Source organism: Cyclospora cayetanensis, unplaced genomic scaffold, assembly GCF_002999335.1.
Source record: "Cyclospora cayetanensis isolate NF1_C8 unplaced genomic scaffold, CcayRef3 CcayRef3_contig_43, whole genome shotgun sequence".
Classification (NCBI taxonomy): domain Eukaryota; phylum Apicomplexa; class Conoidasida; order Eucoccidiorida; family Eimeriidae; genus Cyclospora; species Cyclospora cayetanensis.
This window is the reverse complement of record NW_020312403.1, coordinates 238,432-260,459: the sequence shown is the minus strand read 5'-3', so window position 1 is coordinate 260,459 and position 22,028 is coordinate 238,432. Positions and strand designations below refer to the sequence as shown.

Genomic DNA, 22,028 nt, shown 5'->3' with positions numbered 1-22,028 from the left:
CCACGGTACGCTTGGGAATTTCAAAGAGCAAATGTATTGACGCTATCAATAGATGCACAAATTGCCAAATATGAAGTCTTGGTTTGCAAAGGCAACACGGTAGACGATCAATTGCTTGGTAAAAGGTTTCTCTCAGGACTACCCGAAGTGTCACGTTTGATGGTCTCAGGATGCGCACTAACTGGGCAATATAAGAGCCAACCGGTGGGCCTTCGGTGAACGGGGTGGCCCTTCACGTGAAAGTAAGCGCAACTCTTGCACCTTCAGCGCAAAAGAACGAAATTGCACTAAAGCCCTTCCAAGCGGCCCGAGCCTACAATCTAATGCGGACAATATAATATATCCGGAGGGAACCCGTGTTACTACGCAGCCGTGGACTGTCCCACAACAACACATCTGCTTCTTCTGTGGGCCTTGAGGCCATACAATTCGAATCTACACGTACACGGAAACGCCAAAGCATTTGATCAGCTGTAGTGGCTCCGCACAACCAGGTTGCTTGGCGAGCAAAGAAAGCGCATCAAGGAAATAGAAATCTCCCTACGCAGGCTGTAGGGCAGGAACGGGGGCCGCGGAGGATAGAGCCACGGTTGAGGACCCCGCTACAAATCACCTGTGCCGATTCAAGCTCACAATATTAATCAAGACTTTCTAGCATTCCTTGACACTCGAGAAGGAGTGTCTCCGGTATGCAAGGAAACGGTGTCAAAACCATAGGCTGCTTGTTCACTCAGTAGCGCAGTCCCCCAAACTCAGGTTTTCTGACGGGTGGCAGTCCGAAAGGATTGCCAAGGCTCGAGTATTCAAATGCCACTTCAAATTTGATCCGAGTTTTGTCAGGCTGGTCGGTGACTTCTGTGTTGATCGGGTGCACTATGTTGTGATCCTAGGTCTACCATAGGTGACCAGATGGCGGTAATCCCTGCGCCAGCTCCAAATTTATGTTCCGCGACTTCGGAGGTCCCCACATCGAAGAGAAATTAAGCAACAGGTAGCTAAATTGTAGCCACAGCTGCGGGGTGTGGAGGTCGGTGCGTCGGAAACCGCTCAAAAGAAGCAATGTTTTTTCTCGTCAACAATGCTCACTTCTCCATGGCGGGAGAGGTGGAATAGGTTTCTGAAAACTGTGAGACAGAGTCTACTCCATGCAGGCGGCTCAGTAGGGCAATAAAATCTAATGGTTCTGAGCATGCATTCTGTACTTTCAGTGTTACCACCGGCATTTTAGTAGGTAATGCAATTGAAATTCCAGCTGGGGAATAGCGGGAATGGAAAAAAATAGCATGGGAAAGTTCATGTTTGTGCTCAATAATGACGACCTACAAGCAGGCTGACTAACTGCTGGCCATTCAGCGTACCATATTGCGCTGATGTCTGTGTCAGGTAGAGTTTATGTTTCGCGGTGGTGGAAGTCCCCACAGCATCGAGAGAAAAATAAGCAGCAGGCTACTCAATCGCTGAAGAAAAAATTACGTAGTGCAGATTTCGGCCAGCGACTTTGTGCAATATGGGGTAGTACGTGAGCGGGGAGCGGCTGCGTCGAATTCTGCAGTGATACAATCTGTAGCGCTTTATTTTGAAGTCTTGGTTTTAATGTACTAAACTCCATATTTAATTTCAACCTATATACAAAATTATTCAGAATTTCTTAGACGAGCTCCCGTTTAACTTGCTCGTGCCCCTTGGAGTTCTGACATGGGGGGGAGAGGGGCAATCAGGGTGCAGCTGCTGCAACCTAATTGCCCTTCGAGAATTTACAGCTAGTTGTACACAGCAAATAGCGCCCTTGCACCCAACATTTCATCGGGATGTACATAGGTCACAGCATTCCAAAAAAAGTAAGCTATGCAAAGGAACTAGTTAGTTTTTGACCAGTACTTCGGGGGTTAAATTATATAACTTGTGAGTAATAGTGCTCGCTCCTACCGTAGCCTCCTGCAATGTGCGTTCCCAAAACATGCTTCTCGACGGCGATTTAGTGGGTTATTCGCCAACTGGGGCTCCGTTGCTTTTATCGAGGAAGCTTTGGGGCAGCCTCTAAGGTGATGAAGCATGCACGTTATATAGATACCGGAAGATGGGAGCCGTACACACGCAGGAATGCTACTGTGTATATTCTTTCTGCATGCTGTCTCACTGATACAAAGTTGGCCTAGATACGCCCGGAGCGATAATCCATTTGTATGTGGATTTTTGAGGAGCCCTCGTTTATCATATGCATCGGTTTCCTCCTTCTAGTCACCGCTTTCTCCCCTTTAGGCTGTAGATGAATCGTGCAATGCATGTTTCCTCCTGAATTCCGCAGTTCAGAAAAGACCACGCTTTCCATGTACTTTAAGAATTGAAGCTGATGTTTAGATATACATCTTGCATAGCAAAAGAAAATGCTACACTGTCCACTTGCTGCGTTGTTGCATGCAGTGAGTGCTGAGCGGGACCCCCGGCTTCTCGAGTTACCATTGAGCACACTCCACTATTTTCCCTTCATTTATTTCTCCTCTTTTAATGCTTCAAGTTGCTAAACGTGTTTGTCTCAAGGCATAATCCTTTCTGCTCCTCGACGCGGTGTTTATACGCCTGACGGGGCCACCGTCTTGTCGTTCCTCCGTGACGTATTCCTGTCTAGCGAAAGGAACACATTTATCTTAGGATCATTCTTTAAGTTATTCTCTCTTTGGCCCTTGCAGACAGGCGTTCGATAAGCTTTTCTTTCTGGGGGGTCCATCTGTTGCTGCGTATAGCGTAAGCCGAAGCCCTAGATCCTCAGCCCAGAATGGCGCAAGACACGGCGAGCGCCATTCTCAAGGACGACGAGGCCCTGGGTCTTCGTGAGGAGAAAAAGACAGAAGACTTCTCAGGCCAGGCGGAGGCCCTCATTGAACGGGTTGAAAATGCGCGTCAGGCGAGTATCCTTGGCACAGCGTCTCCACAGACTTCAGCGTTATTCAGTGTCACCTGACCCCAGAGGCTTTTGCACTGCGTACTACGTCAGTTCGAGCTTTACCTGAGCTTGATGGCTGGGCAACACCTCCCTTGTTTACCCGCCAGCCTCCCTACCGTCACAAATTCTTTTGTCGTCCATCGTGCCTTCTCTCCGTAATACAGGGACTCTTTTGGACACCCTGCTCCGTCCTTACCACATTTCGCGTCGGCATCTGTACATGCCTGCCTACCTTCTAGGGCATGCTGCTGTTTGCTGTTGTCTCTGGTTCTGTTCAGGCTGAGGGCTTGCGGGGTGCCCATGTGTTTGCGGACGAAATTCTTGCGTTAGAGAAGAAGTGCCGCCAAGCGCAGGACGGGGCTAGCGGCTCAAAGCTTTGTGCCTGTTATCTCCGCTGCTTCGTAAAGGTGGAGGACAAGGAGAAGAAAGACGTCGTGCTCAGCCCAGATGCGGAGTTGCAGGTCGACGCACTGGATCCGGAGACCCTCGAGAACGTTGACAAGGAGTCTCCGGGCTTCTCTGTTTCCTTTTTGAATGCTCGAGGTGTGGAGGCTTTTGCACAAGAAGTGACGGTGCTCATTAAAAGAAGGGGGCAACTCAAGCGAAGTATCTGTGCGGTCGTCAGACTCAGCATGCAGTTGCTGCAATACCTGAAACCCGCGGACAAGGAGCATTTTATCGAATCCTTAAGGCTCGCTACGGAGGGGAAGGTGTGCTTCGCGCCTGCGGCAACAGCATTAGATCTCCAGTCTTTAAAGGCTTAAAAATAGGGAGTCTAGTCTTGAGCAGCTTTCGCATGCGCCTTTGGTTGGGTCGCTTTGCTAGCCATCGTGTCTACACAAATGCTTATTTCGTGATTAATAGGCGTTACGGTTTACGCTGAATCGTTTGAGAAGATGTTCACGCTGTGGAATGCTTGTGCCTCAGATCTTTGTCGAGGTTGAGCGGGCACGCCTGATTTTGCTGTCCGCCCTCATGAAGGAGAAGGCTGGAAATGTAGAACAAGCCACCCTTATGCTGCAGGATGTGCAGGTCTGACAGAGGCGCCATGCTGCTTTTGTTTGCTCCCGTACTAATAGTGCCATCTCTCCATTTTCTGGCAGAAAGGGGTGTTCATTGGGGGTACCGCTAGATACACAGATTTAAGGGTTGGCTTGACTGTGTGCTGCGGGCATTAGTATGGCCTTAATCCCGTAGTGTGGTGATACTTTCAAAGAAGCCAGGCCTTTTATCGTCGTGCCCGCTTTCCTTTTTTCTGCGCACATGCACGTGCTGTTCGACTTGCAGCCTCAACCCAGCGACACCGCAACTCTCTGTGCTGCAATTGGTGTCTTAGGTCGAGACATTTGGCGCGATGGAACGCGAGGAAAAGACTCGGTATATCCTGAAGCAGATGCTGTTGCTTCTGCGTCGCTCGGATTTTATTCGCTGCCAGATTGTTAGCAAGAAGCTAAGCCCTAAGCTGCTCGAGGCTGAGGACCTGCAGCCCTTGAAAGTGAAGTTTTATGAACTGATGACGTTGTACTACCTGCATGAAAACGCGCTGCTTGACGTCGCCAAGTGCTTCGGACACATCTACAATACAAAAATCACACAGGAAGACGCAGGGAAAGCAAAGGAGGTGAGGTGGCATATCTTTTAGAAAGTATTCGCTGCCGTAGCTGGTGCGGGAAGGGCAAGAATGAAGGGAGGGGAAGAATGCAGGGGAGGTAGGCGCAGGCGTAGCTGACCGACGTGGCTTTGTTTCTGGGATCTTACGCCATTGCCTTATGCGTGAAACGTGTCGAAAAAGAGGCAGAAAGGGGTGGCAGTTGACAATGTTACAAATTATGCCGCTTGCCGGACTACCAGAGTTTGGCCGTTGTAGAAGCACCTCGCGTGGTGGCGTGCTCTTATTGTTGCATCTCAGCATTATGTTGCCATTTCGAAATTGTTGTGAGTACAAAAGTGGTCGTTGTGTGTGTTTCCTGCGTGCCAGTGCCTGGAGTGTTTTGTCATTTTTATGGTTTTGGCACCTCACGATGCTGAGGCGAAGGCCCTCATTGCAAAGACGCTCAAAGAGGGTAAGGGGTGTACTGCACGCATCTCCGACGTAGCCTATGTATACCCCCTCATTTCCCGTGTGCTCATCGCGGCACCCAACTGTGCATGTATGCGCTCGAAAATTATATAGTTTGAGTTTGTTTCTATCAAGGCGGAAGAAATTCCGTTCCTGGGCCTCCCATCCGCATGGTTTTTTTGTCATGGCCCTTGCGCTGCAGAGATAAAGAAGCTGCAGCAGCTCCCAGCCTTCGAGTGAGTCGCGCGGTGTTTCTTAATCCGAGCTGTTAGTACTCCGAATCCCGCATTGTGTCTTTTTCTTCATTGCTCCATATTGGGCGCCTTTTGCTCGATTGCAAGAGTACCGACCCATTAAGCGTCCTTGCCTCCATTCTTCATCGCGCGTTTGTGGAGTCTGCTTCGTCCTCCCTGACTCTCGATCCGCGCTTTGAGTTGTCTGCTTGTTGTGCTTCAGGCAGCTCTTGAGGGACCTGTGCGGAGTTGAACTCCTCTCCTGGCCTCTGCCGTACGATGCCGATTTGCATCACCATGCAGTTTTCGGAGAAGACAAATTTCAAGGGTCCGTACAGAGCACTTCAAAGCTGCTTCCGGTCTGTTTTGCGTGCTGTGTTGCGCGTCCTGCGTGATACCGCTAAAACCGCTCTCAAAGAGCTCAACGGGAGCAACACAGAGTTTGTCTCCGTACTGCGTGCTGCCTTCATGAATGCGCATGTGCTTACTGCCGACTCACCCTGATGCCGTCATGGGCTATTTGCGGCTTTAGCCGGAAGCACACGCGAGCTTCTCGGGTTGAACTGAGAGCACGAAGCAGATGAAAGGACGGGAGAAAGGGATGCAAGCCGAAAGGGAGAGGGGTCCAATGTGCGCACTTTGCCGACTACCTCCATGTTTGCGTTTACATGCAGCGGCGCGAAGAGATGGACGTTGCTCAGGAAACGCGTCATCCAACATGTAAGGGAGCTCCTGCTTGCTTGGGTTGTGCTCTGTTTCCTTCAGGGGTGAATGGCGTGCGCTTTGATCTTCTTCTCTGCCTCTATATCTGTTATACATCGCTCTTATGCCGTTCTGCCCTGGGGCTAAGGCCCACAGTGTGCCTCCTTTGTCTGCATGCGTAAACATATCCTCGCCCTTGCCACTGTTGTACGGCTGCACTGGCAGGCACGGCTTTGTGTCCTTTGTTGGTGTGAATGCGTCTTTTTTGTTTGCAGAATCTCCGGGTCCTATGCGAACATTACAGCGTTATCGAGTTGCAGCGTGTGGCGTCGCTCCTCGGTGTCTCAGAAGCGGTAGGCTTCCTCCATTTCCTGTACCAATGCTCAAGTTATGGCCAACAGAGGACCAGAGAGGCACACGCCGTGTTACGCGAGCGAGGCAGCTGGATAGAGTCTCTGTCATCCACTTATAGCTCGCTTTGTTCTTTCCCTTGCTAATGGAAAACTGGCATATTTGGAAATCCGTGGGGCTTTTGAACCTGCTCCGTCAATCGTTTGCGTCTTCCTGCGTCTGTGATTTCGTGTCGAGTGTCACGGGTGGTGCGGGAGTCTTCATGGGGCTCACACCGTTTGCAATTCAGGGTGCATGCGTGTGCAGGAGGCTGAGACGGAGCTTTGCGAGTTGGCGAGTGCTGGTGCTCTAGACGCTAAGATCGACCGACCCGCCAGAACTGTAGCGTTTGGAAAGCGCAAGACAGATCTGCTTGTTCTGGAAGAATGGTCTTCCTCACTTTCAAAGTGATTCTCATCGCTAGTTTGCACGCTTCCTTTCCTTCTTCCTATGGTTGCTGAGTGCTCCTTGGTATATAACTACTGTTCTCGTTTCTGGTTGTGCCCTTGATTGTAGTGCCTCAATCCCTATCCGAACTACGAGCGGTGGAGCGTGGGGTGGCGTGCGGCAGCATTTGCTTTGTTCTCAGGTTGTTGGACAAGGTGGACCTGTGCTGCCACATGATACAAAAAGAGAGAATGGTTCATGCGGCGCGCGCCACAGCGGCTGCAGCAAATGCAAAACTCACTTCCTGATGGGGGTACGACCTTTTGCTGTATAGAAGTGAAAACAGGGCGAACTCCCACCAAAAAGCCCTGCTGGTGCTGCTGTTGCAGGGCTCTCGGGACGCGAGGGACCAGCAGCTAGCTAGCTTGTCGCCAGCTGCCCCCTGAATCTGCATGCGGACGCCATTCAGCTTGCTGGGGTTTTCTTCTTTACATTGGCCGCGTAATTGCAAAAGAATCACTCTCGAGGGTCAGTAAGCAGAAATGGGCAATCGGGACCGGCCCTGCCCTTCCACGCGAACCGCATGAGGATGTCTTGCTTGAGAAGGGGGATACTAGCTAGCTGGACAGGCATAGCGGCTAGTGAGGGCGGCTGCTGCGCGGCTGGCAGAACTAAGGGTAAATGCCTGAGCATTCACTGCCTACAGTGCGTGGCATCAATTTGTTGGGGATGAAAACGGAAAATAAAGTATTTCCTGCCTTCGCCGTCGATTTGGTCAGTATGACACATAGCAGTGGGATAGATATGAGAGGACAGGCTTTACATAGACCGATGGCAAACGAAAAAGAGAGAGCACTCTGTCAGAAGCTGGTTTTGCTGGTGTCATATGAGATTGTGGCAAGTGGCTCGCGGCCACTCTGTAGAACAGAATGTGCTGGGAGTACTGCTATTCGAAAAAGGAAGGTCAGGCAACAGAAGTGAGGTGAGGGGATAGCGAACTCTACTCACAACTGGCCTCAGATTGTGCTTTCATAACGGGTATCCATTCTTGGAACACAATTCTTTGATGTTCCTCTCTATGCCTTGCCCGCCTCCTACCGTAGCACGTAGCACACCAGGTGAAAGATACTTCTAGTGCATACAGAATGGCGATAAGGGGGCAGTACAAGCTGTTGTACGGTTGTTTACCGCATTATTGTGGTAAGTCAAGGGTGGCCACGTTGCTGTTGCACTGGAGTCCCCTGTGTTTGGGTGCCCTTGGCACACAAGCAGAAGAGCAACGGTGTCCCACTCGGTAGAGTCCAAAGCCCTTGACATATTTACAGAGCCAGAAGGGGTACCCTTTAGACATGGCCAAGCGGAATTTTCAATGTTATTTGGCGGACGTAGATAAATTCCTGGAGCAGTCACACATTGATTTTATGACACCGCTCTACAGGATTCTCAAAAGCTTTGGAACATGGAGTGGCATGCCAACAGCTAAATTCATGGCAGGTGTTGTAACGTTTTGTTATGGGTATCCATAAAAAGGCACTTTCAGCCCCAAAACCCTATGAACAATACTCAGAAAGTCATTGAGAACTTTTCCAAACGAGGTCTCCTTTTGCGCTCCATCTAAAGTCTCGATGAAGGGGCCATTAAACTGAAGACACAATGCAAACTTAATTGTAAATTCTAGCGGTTTTCCAGAGAACTCCCTCTTTTTCTTGCCCGTGCTCCTCAACGTTCCTCCTTTAGAAGACAGGGTCAGCTAGGATGCGCCTAGCACCACCGTCTAAGCATTCCGAGCACTCACAGCTAACTGCACGTAGTGTCCAGAGGAAACGCACACGACTTGCATCTTCTTGAAGCAAGCAAGCAATACTTTGCAATACATACGAATTGGGAAGACGGCACAATAAGCCAGTTCCTCACTACTATCTCGTAGCCACATAAAATCCAGGTAGTAGAAAGTGAGTAAGTTTGCGTAGGCCGCTACCTCCCCTGTCTCCTTGCCCTAAACCCCCGGGGTTCCGCCTTGAGAACACAGGGTCAGCTAGGGTGCGCGCTGTTGCATATTCTAAGCTTTCGGATCACTTCCAGGGAGTCTTACTGGGCAAATGGCGCAGAGGCACATGAAATTTATTATCGTTCTGGGCTGTCTGTACTCTGCAGCAAGGCAAAAGCACGAAGGGTCAGGCAAACAGCCACATCTTCTCTAATTATGCTACGAATATAGCTATTGTAATAAAGAGTCTAAGTGTAGGACATCCCTAAAATGGATTTAAGCCGAAAGTGCTTGCACAGGCGCGCCCCAATGGTTTACGATTTGACGAGTCGTACGACAAGGGAGTATATGGTCTTTGATGACAAAAGAATGAAATATTTTGTGATGATGGTGGGGTTATGTTACTCCTGGCAAAGAAACAACCATTAGGGGATCCTATTCAGGGGGGCCCTCAAGGGTTGGAAGGGTCTCATGCTTCTCTCATGGGGGCCCCTCTGGCAGCTGCTGCCTTGGAGATACTTCTTTCGACACAGCAACAGATAGTACGGAGACTCGTTGGTTCTCAATAATAGCGTAATACACCTTTGCATGTTGGTCCCTGATATGGAATGAATACAAGGGGTACAAAGACATCCTCCTTCCCGGCGGTCAGTATTACGATGAGCCACAGCATAGCACCCGCTATCTTGGAGTTGGTCGTGTCTTTCTGTAGAATCCAGCTAGGTTGCACAGGGGCTTTTGAAAACTGTTTTCGCTTCTTAAGTATCAAGGCCCCTGTTGTTCTAACCACTGGAGTAGGAGGCCTGTCCACCTGACTCACCGAGAGGCGGTACAACAGAAAACGGAAGAGGCATGTGCCACTGACGAAGAGGCTCACGCGAATCGATAGCGATCGCCAGACGTCCATTTTATGGATTGCAATGAAAGGGAGCGCCAACGGGACAAACCACAGGATGGCGGCAAGTGCCTGTTATTCAACAGGACCCTCCGACGATGGAACGGAATCAGCTTGCTGCAACTGCTGCTGCTGTTGCAGTTGTTGTTCGCGCTGCTCCTGTGGTAATGCCAGTGGAGAGCACTCTGAACCCGGCTGTAAGCCGGCTCTCAGGCCGTGGGAGGGGGTTCCGTCACGAGGCGTAGGAAATGGATCCTCGCATGAAGAGGACGGCAGTCGTGCCTGCAGAAACTGTGGGAGCTCAAACCATGATGAGCCAATAATGCCCTGCAAGAGACAGGCACCCCGGCGTGCTTGCATTCATGGAGCATCAGCCTTGCCTCACCGTGAGCTTCCAAGATATCATGACCAGGCAGGGGCAGCTGCAGCTTCGCTTCCCCGAGGATCCGTTTTATCAGAGGAAACAACAACGGATAGAGCAGCAGCAGGGCTTTCTCCTCTTCATTCTGCGTCTGCCTCTGAATCAGCGCCTGCGTTATCCTCCGTTTCGTCATTGTGTTGCGGCAGCACCGATTGTTTGATGTCATCGCGCCTTCGCCCCCGACGTCTCTGCATTTGTATGGTGTCCGATTTCTTTTATCCTTCTCTTGGGGGTGTTGAGATGCACATTTATGAACTGTCAGTTCGACTGGCGAGAAAGGGTGAGTGCTTGCTTTTTCTGCAAAAACACCTGAAACCTCCCTGATTTGGAAGAGCCGCATGGGGAGGGTCGACCAAGCGCCTCTCATGGTCCCTCTTTTCCCACTGGAAAAATTGCGAGTGTATCGCGCCATTTAGGATCGGAGACAACTGACTCGGTTGAAATCCGCCGCTGTGCATGAGTACATAGAACGGCAGCTGGCTAGTCTTCCACGCTGCATGGTTATGAGCTTCTCTCGGAGAGGTGGTGCTTGTTGGCATAGGGTTCAAGGTCGTTGTAGTGACGCATGCATTGGATGATCGTCATGGCATTCGGTATTTAAGTGAAGGCTTAAAGGTCTATTACCTGCCAATCACCTGTTTCCACGATAGGAGCACGCTGTTGACGTTTTTTACCACGCTGCCTCTAATCAGGTCCGCCCTTCACAGCTCAGCCTGAATTGCTCTGCGCCCTCTTCCTTTGAACACTTGAGTCCCTTCATCTTCCTGCAGTTTGTGGTTCTGCGTCTCTGTATCTTTCTGCGTTCGCCTTCATTCTAAGAGATATACTCTTCTTCCGAGAGGACAGAAATTGAGTCTTTCTGACATACATCCCCTATTGACTGCGGTGTAGGGAGCCGCACGTCTCTCCCTCTCTCTCTATGTCTCTCCCCGAGCTTTCTTCCGCGCTTCATTGGTTTGTTGTATCAACTTGCAGGACGATTCTCATAAGAGAAAAAGTAGATATTGTTCACGGCCACCAGACGACCAGCACATTGGCCCATGAGTCCATGTTCCACGCGAGACACCTCGGTTACCGGGTATGCACATAATTTGAGCAGTTTTATACACCTGACAGAAGGCTGCAATAGGGGCTGTGCAAAATATCCCGCGTGTGCTTATACCGAAGCACTTGCACGTTCTCTTTCTCTGGGAGGGCCGCACACATTTGAGGACTCTCGCTGAAAACTCAATGCTCAGCTGTGGTTAGGCGCTTTTCGTCCCCGCTTTGGATTTCCTATATACATATATGTATCTCTACAAATGAACTATATATATTGATTTTCCTACATATGTATATGAATATGTATGGATATATATATATATATATATATATATATATATATATACGTATATATATATATATATATGTATATTTTGGCTGTAACGCTCCTTCGTTGTTTTGGTGCTTTCCTCATTTCGTGTGTAAGTAATCGAGCATGGCTGGGGTGGGTTGGAGCGGTGGGGGAAGGATGCGTTTGCCGTTTCACGTTTTCGTAACTCCTGTGTGGAGGTGTTTTCTGACTGGTCAGGTGGTGTATACGGACCACTCGATGTTCAGCTTCGCGGATGCAGCCTGCATCCACATTAACAAGATCTTCAAATTCTTCTTGACCCACTGTAATCATTGTATTTGCGTGTCTCATACGCACAAGGAAAATCTCGTGCTCAGAGGAGCATTGAATCCTCATCAAATTGCCGTGATCAACAATGCTGTGGTGAGTGAAAAGTTGGTAGAAACAACCTTTCAGCGTACGGAGGTGACAGAAAGCAGGTGGGGAGGAGAGGGGAGACGCGGGAAGGGGGCGGGCTGGATCTAATTTAGGACGGAAAAAAACACAGAACGGTGCACCTTCTTCAAACGCAGGGGGGCCTCCTGAATCGAGCTCGCCTTTCTACTAGGATTGGACGCGCGTTTTCGTTCTGCATTTGCAGGATGTTCCGTCCTATGTACCAGACGTGTCACGGCGCCCTCCGCCTCCAGCAATCCACATTTTGATTCTTTGCCGTCTGAGCTACAGGAAGGGCATTGATTTGCTGGTGGATATGATTCCCACAGTTTGCGAGAAGTATCCGAATGTAACCTTTATCATTGGTGAGGCGGGAACGCAGGCCTAAGCTCGGTGGGACTTGCCTTTTGCGGTAGTGCTCTACCTCCTTCCTTCGCGCTTTCTACGTTCGCATGCTTTTACAGCCCCAGAGTCCAGATACCCATTAGTCGCTGTATATACACTCCGGCCCAACCAGGGACTTTCGTTTGTAGGACAACGCTCATAGGCTTTCCCCAGAGAGAAGTATGCACAGGGGGGGCTGTATGCAGACACACGGCACGTATACGCAGTGCGAGCAGCTCGGCTCCACCAAATGCTTAATCTGCGCTTCTTCTTTTCCCCGTTTGCAGGAGGCGATGGTCCTAAAAGGATCATCCTCGAAGAAATGAGGGAAAAACACCGGATCCACGACCGCGTGGAGATGCTTGGTCGGTACAGTGGCCGGAGGAACAAAAGCCACAGCCCCGAATTCGCGATTTGAGAGCTTTTGCGGCGTTTGTCGTCAGCGCCCGTCACGCACAATTACGCCACCCCTTGGAGGGACAGGTTTAGATAGTGAAGGAACGTAGCAAAAGAAATTCCGGCGAAGGGGGAATGTGCTAATAGTTCGAGAGTGGATAGGAGACGATGTAAAGGGGCTCATGTTTCGCCTCACACGGATGCCTTGTTTTCATATTTGCAACGGATTTTTGTCTTGCGTGTGTGCGTCCTCTGCCACTTAGGGGCCATCCCGCATGGGCAGGCCTGTTCTTTCCTGCAGCGGGGGCAGATCTTCTTGAATGCGTCTCTGACCGAGTCTTTTTGTATCGCTATTGTTGGTTAGCAAACACTCCACATCTGCACTGCTGTAATCCGCGAGTTTCTGGGGCTTGGCGGTAATGGGGAAGTAGAGTTTGCCAGGGTTTAAGGCGTACGCTTGCACATTTGCACACGCCTCGTTCTCTCCAAACCTGAGACAGTCAGTTGTCAGGGCCTAATTGCATCTGGTGTTCTTCCCCGTTACGGTTTCGTTCTGCGTGTACGTGCTTGCAGAGGCTGCGGCTTGCGGGTTAGTGGTCGTATCAACTGACGTCGGCGGCATCCCTGAGGTTCGTGGCTTCGTTTCCTTTACAAGATTCTGTCTTCCCTGTTTGTCACAAGCTGTTGTTTCTCGTGCTCTCTGTGACTCTTGCTTTCTCCCAGAACCTTTATCTACAGCTGCATACTTGTGAACTCGTATTTTTTACAGCATTTCGGCTTCTTGATTCAAATTCAACTGGGAGTCACAGGGGTGTGTTTTTACTCACTTTGCCAATCCCCATTTTCTATGATGTGCGCGAAAATGGACTGTTTGTGTTGAGCCGTTTTATTTCGTGATCGTACGAGCTGCTCCTTTCCTCCAGGTGTTACCACCGGATATTGTGCTCCTCGCCCCGCCAAATCCAGCGGCACTAACGCTGCAGCTTGAGAAGGCGATAAAGCAAGTGGAACGAGGGGATGTAGATCCATATGCTCTCCATCAGAGGGTGTGCAGACCTCAAATCATAAGCCCTTCTATGCTTATAGTTAAGAATAGTGAATAGGGTGTGCCCGAAGCGGTTTGACGATGGCTATGTTTTGTCTTTTCCAAAATTCTCTATTGCTTTGGCTCAAAGCTGCCGAGTCGTCTACATTCGCCCTTCTCCGGAATGCGCGTCGATGAGCTGTTCTGCAATCAAGGATAAAAAAGACGGTTGACTCTGTGCCTGGTTCCTGCGTTGCCGTTGTGCACTGCATCATTTGAGTGTTCGTGTGTGGCTCTGCATTAGGTTTTAGAGATGTACTCCTGGGAAGACGTTGCTGATCGAGTGGTGAGCCGAGTTTTCTCCAATTGCGCGGCGTTCTGTCCGCTGCACAGTGAGCAGAGAGTTCAGATTCGCTCTCTTCCAGGCATTGGCGCGTCAATCTCGGCTTGTGCGTTTCTGCAGGAAAAGGTTTATTTTAGTGCGCTATTTGATCTGCCAATGTCTGCACACCTGAAGGAGGGAATTCCACTTTCGAACATTCCTCTGCCTCCCAATCCTCCGCCTCTCCCGAGTCCCCAGGACACTGTTCAGGTTTTGCGCGCGCTGAATCGCTGTGGTCCTTTCTCCGGAAAACTCTTTTCTTTGGTGGCGATTGTTGACTGGTGCTTGATTCGGTTGGTGGAATGGCTCTTCCCCAGGTGCGTGGATGCAGCAGCTGCGTTGCTGCGGTTGTGCTTCTTTCTTGGCTTATCTCTATCTGTTTTTCTGCGTTTGTGTGCTGACCGCTTCCGGCACATAGCGACCAGCTAGTACCTGAGGAAAGGGAGAAGAGGGCGAGGGATCAGGGGGCAAGAGGGACGGCTTATAACCTTTTGAATAGAGACGATTTTGTTTCCTGTGAAACCAAAGAACAGTAGTGCAAATACCAATTGTTTCGCAGTGTACTTGCGCAAAGGGAATCGCTAGGGCATACTGTAGTGATCGAACTGCAGCTTTTCGGGACATCGGTCTCAATATCCGCTTTGCTAGATGCTGAGCAGCGCGTCTATTGTCATGTCGATACAGAAGTCTCCTGCTGTATCTGCCTCCGTTTCCTCCTCTTGCTTTGACTCTACCTTAGGGAATCCATTGAGGAGGCCGCCTCATTTCCCAGCGAAGTGTTGTTTTCAATCAAATCGAATTTGCCTTCTAATAAATGGTAGAAAAAGGTATGCCCTTGGGTTTTCCGTGCGAGTCCGAGAGGGAGTTAGATGCAACTGATCTCCCATTGGGAAAGACTGGCCAGTGCTACATCCAGCGGGTCCTGGTTTTTGTCTTGTCGGTCTCTTAATACGGCGTTTATATTTTTAATGGATCTGCATATTCCGCCCGCGTTTGCTGCAGGTTCTTTGGGCACCACATTTCAGTCCGACGGAGTGCAGGAGAGCATAAGAATGAACTGACCTTGGCACAAAGCTTACGGAGCTTAGAAGCGAAGGAAGCGAAGGACACAAGGAAAAAAGGAGAGAAGACGCAGAGAAAATCTGCCATACTGTAAGCATATCAAACTGCGCCTTCCTCACACAAAGAACCAGCATGTCTCTCCACGATGAGGACGAAACCTTTTTTTCCGTGCCAAGTGGTTAACAACTTAGACCAAATGATAGATTGGTGAAAAATAAGGAGAATCCTGCAAACTCCAGAATAGTCTCATTAACGGACACTTACTTTCGCATGCTCCTTTCTTCCCATTTTTCCATTTAATATCTAATGTGAATGAAAGATTTTAGGCTACTTTCCCTTGGCTGACCAGCGCGAAGGAAAGGAAGAGCGCGCTAAGTTTTTCGGCGTTCGCTTGGCTCCGTAGTCGTCCAGAGAGGCTATTCGCAACACATTGCACGCACTGTCACATGCTGCTACCTATAAGGCACTTCTTGCTTTTTAAATGCACAGCAAACATACGATCCTAGCCCATTTGCTGTATTCGCTTTCTGCCTTTTGTGTAATTTGCCTCCTAGAGTCTCATTGTGATCTCAGCCGCAATAGACTGATGTACAAAAAAAAGGAACAGTTTTCTATTACTTCTTTTAAAGCTCCTTCTCCCCCATATACCATCACCGCATAGAATTCCGGCATGATGGGGGGAAGGACACTGCGGATACAGGTTGCTGGACCTGCTCTCTCTCGGCTTTCGGACTCCTAAATCCTGCACATTTTAAATGTCAAGATGTTTTTCCATCGAAAAGCAGCGTCGGCTTTTTGCTACAAAAGCATACACTCGGCTGTGTGTAGTTAGCGACTAGCTAATTTTCATGAAATACAATTAGTCCACTGCAAAATGTTTTGGTGTAACCTGGCTAGCTGCACTTCCCCGTCACACATTTCCTACTATAGACAGTTTGCGCAGCCTGCAAGGCCTTGCCTAAGCAGGAAGGGGGGGCTTTAGCCTCCAGCACATATCATGCTCCGCAAATGTCGCTGCTCACCTGCCACTGTAATAGAGCCTAGATAATTGGTATAAATACCGCAAAATACTAATGCATTATCCCCTAGTCTGTTCTCCATGCCACTCGTCGCTTAAATGTTTGTCTTCATTTTTTTGAATGCATAGCTCACCTTGACATGGTCCCTCTTTCGCAGTTTCTGTGTAGTAACGTACGGGGGCCCCAGGAACACTAAGGCTCTCGGTTCGCTGAACACACGTGTTGCATGTTCCTGCGTGTTTCTCCAGTAATCATATAAACCATTGCCAGGATCTAGTTTTCAGAAAAGGACTGTTTCGTGTGCCCTCCTTTTACCACCATACAACGGGGAAAGACACCACAGGGAGAAAGAGCGGCTCTGGGGATGGTGGTGTTCGCTGCTGACCATGGTACGCCCCCATGCCTACAGCGGGTTAGAGATAATGAAATAAAGGAGAACAAGCAATAACATATTTTTTAAACTATAAATATGTCCAATTTAATAAACCTAGTGGGTGCATCTCGGGTGTACTCTGGAATGCTGAGGGCTGGGGTGCGCTGGTCGGTCGTTACGACAAGCTGCGGGGGTGGTTGTGGTTTGTTTGCTTCGTATTCCATCTCCTTTCATACACCCCTCATTCGCCGCGTTACCCAAGCTCACTTGTTGTTTTTTGTGAAGGAATATGCGGCGTCAAGATATAAAGAGCAGGCGAGCCATACAAGGGGGCCCCCTCCCACCTCCCTCATGAGGTTACTCCGAAGCCACCTCACCCACCAGCTCTGTACACTCCGCAGTTAGAGGCATTGACTCAGGTTCTCTGCTCCATAATAAACCTTGTTTCTCCTTCTCCGGCCCGGATATTTTCAATGGGAAGCCACTGAGGGAATCGCTTTCCCCTTTGTTTGTCGCAGTCGGCAGCGTCAAGCAAGAAGAACACAAGCGGCCCACCGTCGGCGCACAGCAGGTCACATCATGACCCTCTGAAACGCTGCAGAGAGCAGCTAGGGGTGTTGCGCCTGCAGCAGCAGGTGCAGCAGTACAGGACCCCCAGCCTCAGGCACACTCCCCACAGCTTGGACCGATGAAGCGGCACTGAAACAGGAAGCGGCAACCGCAACAAAAAGCTTCAAAGGGGGTGTCGTTGAGAGTGAAGAGAAGACGAGTACAGCTGCGGGGATAACAATAGCCGATTTAAAGTCCACGAGGAAGGCAGAGGGCCCGAGTCGCGGCGAGGGACATCTGACATAGATCCACATTCATGCCTGTATATATACATATATTTACAGGAGCAGCTGAAAACGAAGAAAGGAGCATACGCGCATCCACACTCTGCATGCATGTATGTAAATGTATGTATATGTACATAGCAAGGGGGAATATTAGGGTTAGCAACACATCATCTTGCGCCAAGCCATGGACGCCGTTCCATCTACTCGCATGCCGTCAGGGTGTCCGGCTATATCTGAAGGTCCCCGAAATTTCCTTGATTCTCTTCCTTCTCCGATAGCCCCTGCACCTCCCGGTAGCTTGGGTTATGTGATCACCAAGGAGCATGTCGAGGAGATGCGACGGATGGAGCGTCTGTGTGAGGCGAAGGAAGAGCAGCTTCACAGAGAGTACAAGCCTATTTTTCTTCCAGTGGATGCATATTTGAGCAAGGAGATCAACTGTGAACTCATCAATGTGGATATACGCAGCTATCCGTGGAAAAATACGCCTTTTGGTAGGCTGCCTGCATGCGTCACGGTTGTTGAGGAGTGTTTGTATCTCTTGGTTTGACGCAAGGGCCTCTTGTGTGGTGCTCATGCAGCAGCCGTATGCACAGGAGGCTGTGCAAGACGCCTGCGCCTCCTGTAGACAGCGTTTCTTTTGATGGAAGGAGCTGCAAATGGCGCCGCTTTGGTGCGGGGGGGGGTGGACAGTTGTGGTTGTGATAAGAGGGGTGACCATCTCTTTCCTGTGCGGTGTATGGACTCTGTATCAATCTATGTGCCTCTTCGCACTGCCCTCAGGCGATGTTTATTACTCGCCTCGCTATAGCGACGATCGCTATGTATACCGGCACGTGCTGCTGACGAATGGAGTCAGGAAGGAAGCGGAAAGGGTGGCAGCGACTGTTCCAGGTGGGGGAGAGGGCCCCTTGCCGTTTGATATAGCAGTGGAGGAGTGCGTTTGTCAGTGCAGGCCTCTTTGCGCGTGGAAGGCAGGCTTGCCGCCTCACACTGCATCGCGGTTTGGGGGGTGTTAGTGGTATGGCGACTGCGCATAGGCCGACTTCGGCGCACTTATCTTTCCTTTCTCACGTGTGAGCAAGGGTGTTTGTGTTGGCAATTCCGGCTGCTGCAGGGGGACTCCTCACGGAGGAGGTTTTCGTGCATTATTTGGGCATCGTTCTGTCCAGCGGATGGTCGCACTTCATGCTTTTCAACAAGCAGTTCAAGGAACTCATCCTCAGGCGTCCCAAGGAAGCGGAAGCTCCAACGACTGGAGAGGAAGCTACGAGGATCCGAGACGGCGCTCCTGGACCGAATGACGAGGTCGGTGCCTTGAGTGTGTCTTCTCGCATGAAAAACGTTTTTAAATCGTCGAACGGGCCGGCATGATGACGCCGTTTGTTCCTCCCGGCGCCCTCGGCAGAGGCAGTAGCGGGTGGGGGGCAGCCTCCTCCTGCTGCTCGCCTTGCCTCCTCCCCCCTCCCCCTTCCCGTGAAGGCTTTTGCCTGCGTCTCTGCGACTGCCTTGCAGATTGATTCGGACAGCGGGGACGACGAAGGGCAGCGCGCCGCCATAGCGGCGCTCCGACGGACGGGCAGGCTGCTGCAGGGGCGGCCAGTGCAGCAAGGGCCGCTAGAAGCAGAAATCAAATTAGAAGAGCAAATCCAGCAGCAACCAGACCCCCCTTCCGCAGCTTCTGGGCACGGCTGCTGCGGCGAGGCGCCCCCACGAAATGCGAACGGCCCCTCCCCCGCCGTCCCTCCAAAACGCCTGCCCCCGCAGGCCCCTCCCAGTGCGGCAACGCTTGAGATGCACCACACGGGTTCAGCGGAAAAAGAAAACGTCGCAGAGATAACGCATGCAGGTGCTGCGAATATTCCGACAAAGGACGACGCAAGCAAAGCCGCAAACGGCGCTGCTTCCGCAGTTGATCTAGAGAAGGAGAATCCCAGCCGAGCCGGTGGCCTCAAGGCCGCCGCCCCCGCCAGGCCCCCCAGCGACACTGCACAAGTCAGTGATTCTGTGAGGCTACAAGTGCGAAGGAGAACAGCCCTAGGGCATCGAGCGGCTTTGCACAGCGCGACTGCGCCACTGCAGCTGCCGAAAGGAGGCCGCGGCGATGGAGTGCAGGACGCCGCTAAGGCCGCGGCAAAGCCGCGAGGAGGACGCACGGGTGTCCGTCGTAAAGATCCCACTTTGCAGCCACGCGGAGGGGCAGAAGCGGCACAGAAAACTGCTTTCGGAGATTTGAACGCAGAGGAAGACAACTCCGAGAACGCTTCTACAGGCAGTTTGGTGGCGCTGAGCAACGGTGCTGCCGCGCGGAAAGCGGCTGTCATGAGTGCAGGCGAAATCTCGCGACCGCTGCCCAAATCGGGGATCCGAAGAGGTCTTGCAGCAGAAGCTGCAAAAGCTGATGCAGACGCCGTCCGAACAAGCGGACGGTTGGAAGAGAAAGCTGCAAATGCACGAAGTCTCGCCGCTAAGAGACGCCTTGAGGGAGGAACGGCGGCACCCGAATTGCCCAGAGGCCGCAAGCGGCGCGGGTAACCGACAGCCAACGCAGAGGCAGAAAATTAGTGGGATTTTCCAGTGTACAGGGAGTGCGCACCGTCCGTGAGTTGGGAGCAGCTACTTGCTGCCTATTCTGCTCCTCTCTGAAAAACTCATCTAGAGGGAACCTCCGACCCTACCCGCGGACCGCTGCAGCACCTTGGCTTCGGGCGTCTTTTCCTGCGGACTGATTCGTGCGATGCACTTGAAGAGACGCAATTTCCCTACCCATCTCTCAATATTTGTTACAAGGGATTCAAAAGTACCAAATAACGTCAAATCCGGGCCAGAGGGGGCCCTGCAATATGTACATTGGGCAGGGAGAGGGCGCTCGGGGCGAACTGCTCCGCCTATCGCAGAGATACAGAAACGCATGCCTATTGGTTTAAATGCGTATATGTGCAACCTGTGCTCTGTTGCATCTCGTGTTCATCGTGCGCTCCCTATAGCAGTGAGGCTTCGCTTCGTACCACCTCCTGCAGCCCTTTATTCAAGCTTTCTGCACGCTCCAGCACTTGGATGCAGAAAGAAACCGAATAAGTATCAGGGCCGTAGGATCGTTGAGATCCTTGGCCACAATAGTGGGAAACAATTCCAAAATGCAAAGCAACAAGAGGGATTTCAACAAACTCGATCACTTTATATTGGCATAGATGCCCTACTCTATCTGGAATATGTGCGTGTACCGTTTAGCTTCAGAAGCCTCTATGCGGAAGGATAACGCCTCTTTCTGGCGCCGTGCGCAGAGCTTAAGAGTCCAGAGCAAAACGTCACCAGTGGATCTAACTGTCGGTCAGCAGCGAATGTAGCCATGTGCGCATTTGTACTCAAGGTAGCTTCTTTTCCTCCAGATGCGCGCATGCCCATAACTAGCCATAACGAAACGGGTTAACAGAAATGGTGGCCCTGCTTCATTTCGCAAGCAGAAGAACACTGTCGGCCAGCTGCTCATTTTCGGTTGCATCATTATCGCATCTGTCTCGCTCGCGAACTCGCAGGAAGTCGGAGCATTCGAGGTTTATTGTTCGCGGTGTACAGGCAGCTAAAAATGTCACAAGAACCTCCCGCACAACACGACGACGCAAGAGATACATTCGCTGTATTATTAGAGTTCAAACTTCAGCCCAAACATCTATTACAGCGGTTTGCGTTTCACTCGTAAATTCAGCGGGTGTGGCAGCATCCTTCAAAAGCTACCCTTCCACGTACTAAACATCTGGCTGCCCACGCAAGCCTGATGAACGGAAGTTCTATTTCAACATCATATCTTATGTCGCATGTGCGCTCTGTAAGTTATACGGCTGTCTACATGTGTACAGCGGTGATTTCGGTTGAAAGCAAGATGAATCATGCCTCAAAATGTCAATTAAGAAACCGACGGCGGTATGCAAAGGTGGTCGTTCATTCACTCACAAAATATATTAATGCATAGTATTGTCCTTAATCGGATGAAAACTAATCTCCATAATTCCGAATGTGTCCAGGATGATGAGTGTCGCCCAGAGGCAATTGAACAGCTTTTCCCTGAGCTTGCGAAGTCCCCGTATTCCGGGAACAAGGATCAGAGTAGCGTAGGTGCGGCAAGCTGTGGTTGGTCCTCCCTCCACCATTTTACTAGAAATGCCTGTAAAGACAGATGCAGGGATAGTCCCATAGATTTGCTCCAGCTTGTCTGGGGAGACACACACGTACGACGAAATACAATTGGTGGCTCAGATGCATTCGAGATCTCACGGGAATAGAGACTTTCTCAGACTTCGCCAGGTCCCGAGATCCTAGTCCATTTCTGTTGCGTCTGTCATAAAAAAGGGTTGAAGCAGGCAACAATAGGCTGCCCAACTCGCCCCAGAAAGGGAACTTCCATGCAGGTGTACAGGGTTGTGCAACAAAAGACTGCATGCACCAATATGCGAATACTTCATCAAATCATTCTCTCGTATCTGCCTCCTCGCCTACCTATCACCTTAATTTGCACAAACACACAACGGATGTGCGAAGTCGAAGCCCGCAAGGTCTGAGACTAAGAGAAGAGCAGCACCGAACTGCCAGCCACGAAGTATATACCGCATGTCTCTGCGATGTAGCCCTATTTCCCACACCTGGACAGGTATCATTGTCGTTCCAGGAGTGGGGTTGTCGGTCTCCCCAAGTTGCCCAGGCCAGTCAGTTCTTTTCGTTTGCAGCGGATCACACCGATGAGCGGCAGCTGGGGCTGGCTAGCCGCAGCGTCA

The 22,028-nt window shown here is 50.7% G+C and overlaps 3 protein-coding genes across 3 annotated transcripts; all 3 read left to right on the top strand.

Moving 5' to 3' along the window:
• The first annotated feature begins 2,773 nt into the window (after window positions 1–2,773).
• LOC34623250 (26S proteasome regulatory subunit rpn502) lies at window positions 2,774–7,020 on the top strand. The gene is made up of 11 exons (XM_026334502.1): window positions 2,774–2,938; window positions 3,220–3,651; window positions 3,869–3,973; window positions 4,278–4,562; window positions 4,920–5,004; window positions 5,203–5,236; window positions 5,457–5,561; window positions 5,908–5,953; window positions 6,211–6,288; window positions 6,593–6,732; window positions 6,897–7,020. The coding sequence occupies exons 1-11, from the start codon at window positions 2,774–2,776 to the stop codon at window positions 7,018–7,020; spliced, it is 1,599 nt and encodes a 532-aa protein (XP_026190287.1).
• Window positions 7,021–10,255: 3,235 nt separating this feature from the next.
• LOC34623251 (phosphatidylinositol N-acetylglucosaminyltransferase subunit A) lies at window positions 10,256–14,790 on the top strand. The gene is made up of 11 exons (XM_026334500.1): window positions 10,256–10,295; window positions 10,557–10,707; window positions 10,991–11,093; window positions 11,586–11,771; window positions 11,989–12,061; window positions 12,827–12,922; window positions 13,137–13,192; window positions 13,487–13,609; window positions 13,892–13,933; window positions 14,051–14,286; window positions 14,709–14,790. Exons 1-11 carry the CDS (start codon window positions 10,256–10,258, stop codon window positions 14,788–14,790), a joined length of 1,188 nt encoding a protein of 395 aa, XP_026190285.1.
• Window positions 14,791–17,443: 2,653 nt separating this feature from the next.
• Window positions 17,444–20,518, top strand: LOC34623253. Its single transcript, XM_026334499.1, has 6 exons — window positions 17,444–17,753; window positions 18,043–18,153; window positions 18,377–18,567; window positions 18,775–18,842; window positions 19,038–19,784; window positions 20,050–20,518. The coding sequence occupies exons 1-6, from the start codon at window positions 17,444–17,446 to the stop codon at window positions 20,516–20,518; spliced, it is 1,896 nt and encodes a 631-aa protein (XP_026190284.1).
• The last annotated feature ends 1,510 nt before the right edge of the window (window positions 20,519–22,028 follow it).